At 29.2% G+C, this 14,682-nt stretch overlaps 1 protein-coding gene across 1 annotated transcript; it reads right to left on the bottom strand.

Moving 5' to 3' along the window:
* Window positions 1-11,438: 11,438 nt before the first annotated feature.
* Window positions 11,439-13,697, bottom strand: LOC136087948 (uncharacterized). The gene has a single exon (XM_065811579.1). The coding sequence runs from the start codon at window positions 13,695-13,697 to the stop codon at window positions 11,439-11,441; it is 2,259 nt and encodes a 752-aa protein (XP_065667651.1).
* Window positions 13,698-14,682: the final 985 nt, after the last annotated feature.

Genomic DNA, 14,682 nt, shown 5'->3' on the forward strand with positions numbered 1-14,682 from the left:
ACACTCTTCCTTCCATTTCATTTAAACAGTTTAACCCATTGTTAGACATTCAAATCACTCCTGTTTCCGTTGCTAAAGTCATATCACAATTAAACTTTTCTATGGCTTTTGGTCCAGACAACGTTTCTGTCATATTCTTGCAAAGTTATTCTCGAGAACTCTCTTCAATTCTCTCTTAACTGTTAAATAAGTACTTGACTAAATCTTGTTTTCTTGGCTGTAGGAAAATAGCATCTGTTGTACCAATAAAAAACTCTGACCCCTTCAACTATCATCCAATCAGTCTTCTGTTTGTTATTAGCAAGTTCTTTTGAGTATTTGATTAACAGATTTCTAACATCCCAGCTTGAGTCAAATAACTTCATGTCAGACAATCCATACGGTTTTCAATCTTCTTGCTTTACGGCTGAATTGCTCACTGCAGTGACCGAAGAAATTTCATTGTACATTAGATTGAGACAGCGAGGTTAGGGCTCCTTATATATCTGAAACTTTCAATAAAGTTTGGAATGCTAATCTTCTTCATAAGATTGCTGAAAAACAAAAACAATTTAGCCAGTTATTTCTCAAATTTTTAACTAAATGACCAGCATCACAGAACAATTAAACAATTCTGCGATTGAATAAAGTTGAGAGGCCATCAAAGTCATTTTTTTGATGCAGAAATTTGCATCACTATTTGACATCACCATGACATTTGAATTCTGACAACTTCATGACATTTGAACGACTATCCCACACAATAAATTGTATAACATAATAAATATTAAACAAAATTTTCTAACTAATCGCCATCAATTTTTATTACTAGAACAGTTAGTAATGCATTTTTTACAATGTTTTTTTAAACTGTTTATCATAAAATAAATTACACTTTTACCATGTTCACCGTTATTGTTTACACCTGTTGAAGTTATACGAAAGTATTCTTGCCATTTCTGCGAATTTCATGCATTTCATACATGAATTATGCAGTCATATTGAACCGTTTTCTAGTAATATATTTGTAGATTTATCACATCAATGGAAACAGAACAGTTTTATTTAATTAAGAAATTGATAATAATGAAACTCTTTCTAAGTGCACCATATGATTGCATGGAAGTAATGTGCAATAGTAACGCATATATTATTTTATTTTTTTAAATTTTAATATTTAGGTGCCCCAAGAATTCCTAACGGTCTTGTCACAGAGCACCGCGGAATTGCATTTAACTAGGAAGTTCACGCCTCCTTCCTTACCATGACGCGAATAAATGTTTAGAGTTTGCTTCGAACCTGGATCTCCTGCTTCTTAAGCAAGCGCTCTAACCACTGCGCCACGGCCGCACCAAATTTTATTTGGATATATTGGCTTGTTCTGATATTTCTGCATATATTGGCTTGTTCTGATATTCTTTCAAGTTCTTAAAAAACTGAAAGAGTTTCTCAGCTTGACTTTGTAAATAAACAGGAAAGTTTTCAGACACTTTTATGAGTTAAAATACAATTATGCTCACTACGGTAGTAGTCGTCATAGTTGTATATACAGTTAATTCCCGATAACTCAAACCTCCAAAGGACAAAGGAAAACTTAAAATACGTTCGACCAAAGAAAATTACCGTTAAGATGAACTTCGGCTGATATGAGATATTAGTTCGAGTTAAAGTATTTTTTCTTTATTTAAGGCTAAAGTGTAAAAATTATAATACACCATTATACTTCTAAAAGCGTAAAAAATGTTTCAGTGAATTTAAAGACTGTTTCAGAGAATATAAATACACCATTATACCAGTAGCGTAGCAATGGGCCGACAGGTCCTGCAGCTGATGGTTTGGGTTGGGGCAGCGATAGGGTATAAGTTATGAGATATTTCTTGCACTATACTTCCGAATTTTACACGTTGAAAATCTCCGCATTTCCGCATTTTAAAAGTTTCCACAATAACAAATTCTGATATAAATTGATCATTCACTGATATAATACTTATGCTATATTTGACACTACTCGTTAGCATGGCATCTGTAAAAAAATCTTTTAGCTTATTAAAAAGAATCAAATCACCTTCATGGACAGCGATGGCGCAAGGCTGTTTTCGCGCTAATTCTTTTAGTTATTGAGGTTATTGAGCAGCTTAATTAAATTTAAAAAATATTATACATCAATTTGCTGCAATGAAAGCAATAAAAAAAAAAAGTTCTCATTAGATTTTATACTACACTTACATACTGTAACATGGTAGTTTTTATGTCAAAATTGTGTTTTGGAATAAGGTTTTTACTTTTATGTACAATTTTTGGTCAAGAAAGTAGGATGGGTGGGGGAGGGAGGAGAAAGAGGACCAGAGAAGAAATTTAAGGTGCCGGAGTAAAATTTGCAGGGTGCCCATTTTTTGTCACTACGTTACTGCAATTATACTAATAAATGCGTAAAAATTGTTTCACTGAAAGAAGTTGCGTTGTTCACTCAAAAGATTACATTAGCAACATATAATTATAAATTAATATATTATTAATTTATAATTATTTTATTAAATTAGTAAACTACTACTGAATTTAAAGTTAAACAAAAAATATTATGGGTTACATAAACCACACAAAAAATACCCTGAAACTATTTAGCATCATTTTTGATGAGCTGGCTTATTAACAATATGCCAATGTAGAACAATTTTAAACATGCCATATGTATTAGCAGTTTTTCTAATTCTAAGTTTTTTTTTACGCATTACTAAAACTGCATTTCATCCCATTTTGGATGGTTGATCTTTCTTATATAATTTCTTACCATCGTTTTTTATTAAACGCTATTGATAATCGAAGTTAACCTAGCTAACACAAAACGTTCAAGAACGTTCGACAAACGTTGCAAACGTTCGAGCTCGTTTTATGAACGCTTATAAAACGTTCTTGAACGTTTTATAAGCGTTCATAAAACGTGATCAAACGTTTGAATGAGGTATGAGATTTTAGGCATAACTGTCCCGTTATGCCCCACTGTCCTGATATGCCACTCTTTACCCTATATAATGCTCTAAAATTTCAATCAAGTTATTTTGATTTCTTTTTTTCCCATACAAAAAGTTCGAGTTAAGTGAAGGAATTTGTAGTAAGGGCAGGAAAAAATGATTCAACTTAACAAGTTTCAAGTTATTCACGGTTCAACTTAACCAGAAATTTTTAACAGTAATCAGTTAGACGATTTCAAGAGACCAAATGAAGCAGCTCGAGATAACAAAAGCTCAATTAATCCGGTGTTCGACTTACCAGGAAAATAACTGTATATATATATATATATATATATATATATATATATATATATATATATATATATATATATATATATGTAGTATAGAAATTAGCAACTTAGGTTAACATTTGTCCGACATTTTTATATCATCAGACAGTAAAATCTCGATAAATCTCTAAATGCTAAATCACACTGAAATCTTTTTTTTAATAGAAAAACTTGTTTTTCTATTAAAAAAAATTTTAATAGAAAAACAAGAAACTTTAACTGTTTAATCCATCAAGATTTAATGGAATCTTAAAAGTATTAAAAAAAAGATCATGGTACAGCGAAAACAAAGTTGCTTTATGTTGGGGACGCAAATGTTGTTGTCGGTATAAGTACCCCAACACGCATAAAATACTTTCAAAATTTAAACCATCTCAAAATTTCCTTTTATTTACAAAGATATACTGCTGAAGGCTATGTTACTGCTGGTCTCTTGTCAACAACTGAATCGTAATAAAAAAATAATATGTAATTTAATGCAATCATTTTTACAAAACAAGAATATGCAACTTTGCTTGCCGTTTAAACGACGGTATTCTATTTAATTCTTTTAGCTTTTAATTTTTCAAGTTAGTCCATGTTTTTGTGAAAACTCAGAATACCGGGTTTTAGTATTTTTAATATAATAGTTATGGAAACTATATGAGCGCAAATTATAACTTTGAGAAAGTGATGAATATATGAAAAAAAATATATGCAAAAATATGTTTAAAAAAGAATTCGGTAGCATATTATTTTTATATTTGAACATAAAAATAAGAATCTGATTAATTAAGATTTTTTTTAAGTTTAAGACATATTTGCCATCACATTAGACGGATTGTTCAATCTTAGAGAATAAATTGCTCTACAACATGGTTTTGCAAGCCTTATAGTTTGATTAAGTTTGTTTTGTGTGTTTTAGCTCACACTATAGTGTAGGCTAATACACACAATAATTGTAATAATATGTGAGATGACTAAGAATATGTGATACGAGTATGAATTAGACTAAAGTAAAGTTTTTTTTTGAACAGAAATCAAGAAATGGGTGAGATTTATATAGAATATCTATTGTAGATGATATTTTTGATTCAATGTGCCTAATTTGATGTCTCTATGATAAATTTTTAACTATTTGAACACAAAGAAACTTTGCATATTTTTCCCGTTTTCCTGTTATGTTGTTAATGAGCAACTATGGAATTTAACGGTAAAGATATTCATCGACCTGTTTTATGAAATGTAGTTAGTTTTTTTACAGTTACAGTTTAAGGAGAGTTTATTTGCTCTGAACCATAAATTTAAGTTTTCCAGTTCATTGTTTTGAACATCGGTTTTAAATTACTATGGTTATAAAAAAAGTTGTGTCTTCAACACACATTATTGAAGATTCTGCAGATAATGCTTTAAACATATCATTAATATATATTAAAAGCAATAACGATCCTAAGATTGAGCTTTGACGGAACCCACACTCAATATCAAGAAGACTCCTTGTTTATTACAAAACGCTTTCTGTTACTCAAATAACTTTTTCACATTTTATAGATCAGTCCTTTGATACTATTATGTTTTCATTTTGATAGTAAGATTCTGTGGTCAACTGTATCAAATGGTGTATGCTCTTCTTTATCAAAAAATTGAAATATTTTATTTGTAAGCTCAATGATAGCATGCTCTGTTGAACATCGTTTTAGAAAACCATAATGATTTTTATATAAAAGTTTGCTTAGCTTCAAGTAATTAATAATTTAATTCTTTATAGGATATTTTTTCTATTAATATACATGATAGGAGTTTTTCTCGAATAAATTCATCAAACTTCTTATTGGCTTCAATACTTTTGAAGCTAGACTAGGAGCAAGATTTACAAAGTATTTTTTAAGTTCATGGTAAAATCTGATTCATTTGTAATGTGTTTATTATCACAAAATATTTTATGAGGTATGCTGAAAGATTTCTTTTTTCTTTACCAGTTACTCCGTTTATAATCGACCATGTTTTTTTTATGTATAATATATTTTTATTTAGCAGATTAGAATAATACATTATTTTAGCTTTTTTAAATTTTTTTTGTCTTTATTAAACTCTTTAAAACACTCCACAATTACTACCATAGGTCCAAAATCAATAAGTGCAGAACCTTCAAGTTCATAAATATTGTGTTATGTAAAAAATAAAAGTTTTTTAAATGAACACAAATACTTTAAATAAAATAAAAACGCTTTTAGAATACGCGAGAGACATATTTATAAAGGTGTTTCTATTTCATTAAAGGTAAATTTTGACGTGAAACTAGGGCCATTTTTCAATTTCTCAATAAGGGCATTTATTTCTTTTTTTACTTGGTCTGAAGGATGTAAATTAATGAGATCGAAAGGCACTTCAATTTCATCTTCTCAATAGTTCATGCTTTTGTAAGTTTTTTGTTGTGAGTTTTTTAAATCGCTAAAAAATAATAAAGCAGGTTGTTTTACGGTGAAAGAATATATAAGAATATAAAGATCTTTACCCATGTTATGCTATACGACTTCGTTTGTATGAAGTCATAAAAATACCCGGTACAAGTTATTGTTAGTAGGCCCGCACAGAGTTTTTGAGATGCCCGTGTCCAAAAGTTTATTGGATGCCCTATCATACTCCGAGTCTTAAAATGATAAATAGCATACAAGCTAGTAGACTTATATTTTGTTTATTTAAAAAAAAATCTAAAATCACATTGACATTACTGTAGTGACGTTATTTTCCGAGGCAAAGTTTGAAATAACTTTTTCATAATACACGCTATTAGCTAAATCTGATTCAATGGAAAGATTCATCAACTAGCATAATCGCTTATGACAAATTGTGGAACACAGATTGTCCTTGCTGAAAGATCTTTTGCCTATTGAGGTTGAAACAGGAAATAAACTGGTTAAAAAGATTCAAAGTAAAAACACTCTTGGGGAAATATTGAATGCTGTTTATAAGTTTCATTTAAAAGTTCAATAGACTTTTTTCTGGTAAGAAGGTTTTTTCTACCGAAAAAAAAATGACAAACTTCCTCTGAATATTTATTTTTATTTAAGTCTGCTGAGTAGAGCATAGCAAGATTCTCAGATTTTAAACGAAGTTCTCCGTCTGTTAGAGATTTCTTATAAGACCAAAGGAAAAAAACTTGTTTGGAGTTAGATTTTTTTTTTTTTTTTTGCATTTTCTTCTAAACAAACATAATTTTATTGAATTGCAAATTTGTTGCAACTTCTGATTTCTCTATCAACGTCATATGACAAACGGATTTTATCAAGATCTATTTAGAATTTTCATTTAAGCATCGAAAATGAGTTGAGTGGATTGAAGAAAAAAAAAACTCAACTCGTTAACCGCCAACAAACCAAAAAGTTGTAAAAACAGCATACATAAATAAATAACTCAAAGCAGTTTATCCACTTAATTAGATAATGAACTTCATCATTACTTTCATTCTTAAAAACTCTTTTAGACAAATGATTTTATGATCAATCTTTTTTGCGTCAATCCTTGAGCTCTATCGCATAGGAGAAAGTTTATGTAATTATTGGCTTGACTCCAACTGAAAGATTTTCCAACGAACTGGGCTGTAGCTGAATAAATGGTATAGCTTTTGAATATTTCTGCATCAGAATTTTCACAAACAATTTTAATGTCAAGCTTATTTTCTTTCAAAACATTCAATATCATTTTTACTTTATCTGCTCCTTTTTTCCATTGCTAACTATTGCGGCAATACTAAAAACGAAATATAAAAGTAACTTGTTTTTTTGAGACAAATTGAGCTGTCTGTAAGGATGGTATAGTATATTCATTTCTGAATTTCTTGAATAATCTTTCAAACAACCAATTTGTCGCACACCTTAATAAGTTCGTTCTGATATTTCCAAGATACGTAATGGTAATGGTATGAAAATGAGCTTACACGCATTTTTCTTTTTCTTGATGCTAAGCAGTTCAATGCAAATGATTTTGCAGCATTTTCTTTTGGCAAGCAATTTAAGCGCTTTAAAATAGTTTTATGAATATATTTACTTAAATTATTTAAGCGCTCCAATGAGGTATCTATTACCATTTTTGTACAACTTTTAATTGAATTCGGTTTGCAAAAAAAAACCCTCGAAAAATAAAATTAGTAGTCCAATTATAACTTTCATTTCTAAATTACAAAAAGAAAGCGCGAAATATAATTTATAATTTAGAAATAGCATTTTCATCCCTAGAAGCTAAATCTTTTGAATCTAGATATATTATCAGGTCAACATTTTGTAATTAGTTTCCATTACTCCGATTTATTTTTCTAATAGATGATTAATGGGCTTTTAACTTTTTAAGTGAATTGGGAAAGTTTGAATTAAAATTCATATAGATGAATTTTAATGCAATCTGAAAATTTTCTTTAATTTCGACCTGTTAACTCAGCTTGTTGTCTATTCTAAGACAACGAGCTGGGTTAAACACCGGAACAATTAAATTAATCAATCCAAAAATAAGCACGGAAAACAAAAGAGTGATGTCACAAGTTTGCTCTAAACAAGTCAATCTCTAACCTTGTCTCCGTTTTTAAAATAAGTAAGTTTTAATGAATTCACAGTGTTATTCATTTTCATATGCGCGTCTATTCATTTTTATATGCGTATTTATTCATTCTTATATGCGTGTTTATTCATTATTATATGTGCGTTTATGTGCGAGTCAATTACCCACAAAATCTCTAATATAATTTTATATAAACAATAAAAAGGCTTTTATGTTTTTATATAGATATATTTAAATATAAATTCGGCTGTTGCCACAGCTATTTATTTAAAAAATGGTTGTCGAAACAGCGTTCGATTTATATAACTATGCGTATGATTGTAAAATGGAACTAAATTAAACTCTGTAGTACCCATATTATTTTTAAGTTTACTGATCACGCCATCCGTATTTCGAGACATTCCTCCCTGTTTGTAAGTATGCTTTAAAAAAGAAAAAAGTTCTTCTATTAGATTAAGCTGTGGCGTATATGCTGGCAGATACTTCATAGCTATGCCATGAGAGGCTAGTGTTTGACTAATAGAAAAACTCCAGTGGAAATACAATTGTCCATAACAAGCATCGGCGCTTCCACATCTGCATTTTTAATCACTGGTGCCAACATTGTGGTAATGAAAGTACAAAATGAGTCTGCATTCCAATCTCCAGTTTTTATTTCATAAGCCAGCACTTCCATTGTTAAAACAGCACAAATCAAACTAGCATTCTTGCCATGATTTGCAGATAACAGTAAAAATGCTGGCGTACCTCTTTAACCATATTTGCAGTTAGTAAGCAAATTAAATTCAGTTGTATCCAAATAAATAAGCTTTTCATTTGAAATTCCGTTAACTTCGCTAGCAAATGCATAGCGTGCATTGATAATTCATGTTGAGTTTCGTTCTTCTGGCACATGCACAACACGCTTTCTTGATAAATCTGAGCGTTTGAGTTTTCTTGAAGTAGTAGGCTGAGACATGTTGAAGAAGTAGGTTAAGACATGAAGAAAGATTTTCTTTTATTGCTTCTTGCGTATAAAAATTGTTTTCTTGTACGCATAATTCAATAATACTTTTTATTTGAGCTTGAGATTTTATTTACCTCGTTTTTTATTAGAAAATGACTTGAATGTAGTAATGTCGTCGAATTCTCCTCTGTTTAACTTAACGACAAGATTTTGAACTGTGCAAAAAATGAATGAATACGCATATAAAAAATGAATAAATGCGCATATAAGAATGAATAAGCACGCATATAAAAATAAATAGACGCGATTATACGAATGAATAGCCCTGTATTAAGTAATTTTTTCAAGGGATAAAAACTAATTGATGACTTTATTACACAGCTAGAAATTAGGTTCAATTTAAGAGTTTTTTTCTACTGCTATTTTATACCTTTTTATATCCTCAATTTAAATCAGCAATGTTTTCCTGGGAAGAGATAAAAGTTGTGAAATCACATTTTACCCAAACTAATTACGGAGTGGCTAATTTAGGCAAAAAGTGACAAATTGTTCCCTTAAACCGCATTTTGATTTTGTAATATATATTATAGAGAAAAAACTAAAATTCGTATTCCAAATCCTTTGGAACAAGAAATTTGATTCGATCAATTTGAAATTTGATACGATTCACGAATCGAAAGATGGTTTGATTTAAGATTTGATTCAAAAGAAAAAAGGTTAATTGGCAGGACCCTTAATATGTATTATTTTTATTATATGCTTCATGACATAAATTTTGAAATTATTAAAAAAATAAAAAAAGTTATGAATAGAAAATACTTAAGCATTTCATAAAATTAACTTAAATGCTTCTGAATTGACACAGTCTTCAACAAGTTTTTCATGACTACATAACTTAAACTTTTTTTAATTACATGATATAAATTGGAGTTGCTAAACGGAAAGAAATTGCAGAGGTTGTTGCAAAATGCAAACAACTCGACAAACTTTTATTATACTAACAGTAGATTCAGCTACTAATTGGAGTCATATTAAACACAATATTCCCTTTTTTTAAATTTTGAATCACCATATCAGTCAATAAAATATAGAATTAAATTTATTTTGCCTGCTATATTTCAACTGGTTGTGGAATCTTTCTTCAAACAGTAATAACCATGATTCAAATCTTTATTGGCAGTTTATAGTGGTGTTATCTTAATGAAAAAATTAGGCTGCATGAAAAGTCAATGCTCCATATTATTGATTCTGCTGTCTATGTGAAACGGAAATCTTGTTATTGCTTAAACAAGGATTTTAAAAACACTATAAAAGAACAATCTAATTTTTAAAGAAAATTTTTGAGTAAATCATTAATCATATATTGACACTTGCAAAACTTTGGCTACCATTTTCAGCACACCGCAAAATAATATCAGAGTGTGTATGTGAAGAATAAAATTTTTCAGGCTTGGTAGCTTGGCGAGTTAAATTTAACCCACTTTTACAAGTAGTTACACGCTTTTGTGTTGATTTTAGTCCTTAAATGCTAACAATAAATGTTTCCGACTTGTCTGAAGGTGTTAGTGATCAAATGTTCAGGAAAAGTTTTTTTTTAATGCAGTGCAAGCAATATCAGCCAAGTTTATCACACTAATGCGTTGGGTGGATTTGAATTCCAAAAATTTGAACATAAATGAACTTTTTCTGAGGTTCCTTGAAATCACAGATACAACTTTTGTAGGTCTAATAAAACGAGTGAGTGATTAGCTATGGAAGAACTAAATTTAGAAAAGATGACCAAGACTATGGCAGCTTAATGCAACGAGTGCAAAAAGGCGAAGCTGTTAAAAGTAAAAATAAGATGCAGTTCAAATACTATTAAGAGGTTATAAATGGTATACATATATATCTTATACTGCTGATTTAGGTGAGCAGTGTGACGTCATACTGAAATAGCCTGCTGCCGGGGGCTTCAGTACATACATCGACTGACAAATACCCTGACTCGCTGTAGAGTGCTGCTACATTGACTGAGGGTTTGGCATGGGGCATCACTCTTTTCGTTCATTATTCTTTGTTCTTATTATTCTAAAAAAGCCATATCTACTTAGATAAGCAAAAAAAGTGAGCAAATTCTCACATAAATATGTTATAGTCGACATATATATATATATATATATACATATGTATATACATATCTATATATATATATATATATATATATATATATATATATATATATATATATATATATATATATATATATATATATATATATATATATATATACATATGTATATACATATGTATATACATATGTATATATATATATATATATATATATATATATATATATACATATATATATATATATATATATATATATATATATATATATATATATATATATATATATATATATATATAATCTTTGACAGTCATTTTCTTGTTGTACGTTAAAATATGGGTAGAATTCAATAAATACGGCTGCGTATAAACTTTTTTAAATATATATATTTATTTTTTAATAATATATAATTATTTCGATATTTCGCTGATCTATCGTGATCAGCGTCATCAGGTATAATAAATAAAATAGTTACAAAGAAATCGTTATAGTAAAAACAAACCGTTAAAAAGATAACACTAAAAAGCCAAAATATAATACAAAAAATTTTCTCAAATAACTGACGTCAGCAGATTTTATTGAGAAGAAAAAAAAAACGGCCCCCAGGTTTTAGTTGTCACGTTATCACCGTCATCCCGATTGAGAACCACATCACTATTTCTCAACTCCTGTTGAACCCTAGCTTTGCTTATTTCGAGTGACTCTCTAATTTTCCGAGTTCGATATTCTGGGGCTACAGATAATGTTTTGGGGTGCAACCAATCAAACTTACCATGGCATATTTTGGAATGTTCAGTTGCACCCGAACCGGACCATTTTTCTTTTAAGCTGTTTTTCTTGTGTTCAATACATCTCGATATCACCTTCTTTTTAGTTTCACCAATGTATATCGAACCGCATGAACATTTAAGCTGGTATACGCCATGGTTTGTGTTTAGTGGTAGTCTAGTTTTATTGTTGCAAAAAATATTTTTTAAATTGGGAGTTGATGTGAAAATAAACTTTATGTTTTGTTTTCGAAATTCTTTACGAAGTTTTGGACCAACAATTGGTATCCAAGGTAGTTTTATAAAGGGTTGGGTATCTAATGGTTGACATGTGGTGTTTTTTGAACCGTTTTTTAAATAGTCTTTAGTAATATTATTTAGAATGTTCTTGTCGTGGCCATTTTCAACAAATATGTCTATTAGAAAATCAATTTCTTTTTGAAGGTGTTTTTGAGAGCAAATTCTTTTTGCACGACATAAAAATCCTTTGAAAATGCCAATAATAATGTTAGGATCAATGTTCGAGTTAGGTTTAAGTTGAACATTTGTAATAGCTTCTTTTCGATGTACTTGAAATTCATAAGCTCCAGAGCCTGTGTTCGTAATATTAATATCTGGGAAATTGAGTTGTTTGAGGTCGTTTTCAAGTTTCACTGTGTATTTTATGGCAGGATGTTGTTCATGAAGGATGTTCAGGAACATTTGTTGTTGTTTTATTGAAGCGAAGCGAGCGTGACAATCATCTACATATCTCTTGCAAGTTTTTGGTTCGGATGTATAAACACTTGCTATGTTAAGGGCCTTTCTTTCTATATTTTGTAATAACGCTTCCGCCATAACAACCATTAAAGATAAACCTATAGGACCTGAATCAGGTATTACTCGGATATTGTTTTCATATAAAAAATAGCATATACTTAATGAAAGTTCAATTAATTGGTGAATGTCTGCAAGAGTAAGTTTAGTTCGAGTTTTTAAGTCATCAATGTCAGCGTTTAATATATCAATAATAACCGGAATTGCTTCGTCAATGGGTATGGATGGATATAAATTGACTATATCAAATGAAACTTGAACTTCGTTAGGATCTATTATCCATTGCTTAGCTTCATTTACAAAACTATTAGAATTCATAAGTCTACTTTTATTTTTGTTCAGAGTCGGTTGAATAATTTTAACAAGATAATCAGATGTTCCATAAGGTGGTGTATTAATTGTTGATACAACAGGGCGCATTGGGTAATCTTTTTCTGGTTTGTGAGCTTTAATCATTCCGTAAATCCTTGGTGGGTTACAATCTGATGGATACATTTTAAAGTATGTATTTGTGTCTTGCTTACCTTCTTTTCTTAATTTGCACAATTGTCTTTGAAATTTAGTAGTCAATGTGGATGTTGGATCATAATCAATAATTTTGTTATTTTTTATTTGTTCTTCTAGTTTGAGAGATGCATCATTTTGGTTTAATAATGCGAAACCTGTGTCTTTATCGAAAGGGTATATCTTAGTATTAGAATTGTTTTTTAATTTGTTTATGGAAAAACGTTGTTGCTTAGTTATATTATCTTTTAATTTTAATTTTAGTGAATTTGTTAAAATTTCTGAACAGTTTTGTCGTAGAGTTTCTGCCTGGGTTGGTTTTTTAAGTTTTTCAAGTTGTAAAGCGCAAGTTTCGATATTAGTTATAATATCCAAATAAGGAATTTTTTTCTGCAGTGGTACAAAATTTGGACCTAAATTGAGTAGCTCAGTTGTTGATTTATCCAGAGTAACATTAGTTAAATTGAGTATAGCAGGTTTAATAACTTGATTGGGAGGATCAAAAGTATTTTTTATAACCGGTGTAATTTGTAATTTATAATATTTTTCTTTCATTTCCGTTTTTTTCTTAATATAATGGTAATTTTTTGATTTGTTGGTTATACTATTATTTAACTCATAATCGTGTAATCTTACTTTTGTCTGAAGAAATATATTTAATTCATTAATTAATTTCTTACTTGAATATAATCTGTGTTTGGCTTCGTTACGAGCATGAATTAGTAGTTTTTTACTGTATTCCTTCATTATGTTTTTTGCTTTTTTAGTATGGATTGGAGTTTTTATTTTAAACGATTTTGGAGTTATGTTATTGGATAAGCATTTTTGAATATATATATGTATATATATACATATATATACATATATATATATACATACATATATATACATATATATATATATATATACATACATATATATATATATATATATATATATATATATATATATATATATATATATATATATATATATATATATATATATATATATATATATATATATATATATATATATATATATATATATATATATATATATATTGCATATGCTTCATTTACTAAATTGTATTGAATCAAAACCAGGTAACAGCAAATGGTGCAATTTTTGCAGGCAGCACATGAAATGAAAATTATTTCCAAATTCTTCAACATTTTCTATCGCTATGTCATACGTACTCAAAACGTAGTCTTTAATGCTATCCCAGTTCCAAATGAAACTGGTAAGCTCTGTACATAAATTTTCTGCTGTTGCTTGTTCATCAAATGGCAATAGATGTTTACTCAATTTTTCGCAGGATTCTCTTTTCTCTCAGCGTACTTTCAAATCCTGTAAATCAAGTTTTTCATTAACTTTACTGACAAAATGATTCGTAATTGCAAATAAAGTATCAAACTCTGTAGAATAAGTTTTTAGTTGTTCTGTAGTTTTTGTTACCATGTTGTAAGCATCAAAATATCCATATTAACGATTTGCAAATATTTCGACAGTGGTGTTGTTAACTGAAAAATACATAAATATATATGTGCAGTTAAAATCGTTTCATATTTCAGGAGTCCATCTTTAAAGCCTTTCGTCTTAATAACGAAACTCAGGTATAAAACTTAAATTGTTTTCGGTGCGAAACAATATAACTACACGTTTAACGTATAAACCAGAATCTGGATTTGAAAACTCGCCAAATATTTTTGTAAATGCAGCATCCTTTGACCACCAACTTGTTACACGAATA

This window comes from Hydra vulgaris, chromosome 12 (assembly GCF_038396675.1).
Source record: "Hydra vulgaris chromosome 12, alternate assembly HydraT2T_AEP".
Lineage (NCBI taxonomy): Eukaryota > Metazoa > Cnidaria > Hydrozoa > Anthoathecata > Hydridae > Hydra > Hydra vulgaris.

Excerpts from the sequence above, each read along its gene's own strand:
- LOC136087948 (XM_065811579.1), bottom strand. The coding sequence starts at position 13,697 with ATGAAGGAATACAGTAAAAAACTACTAATTCATGCTCGTAACGAAGCC.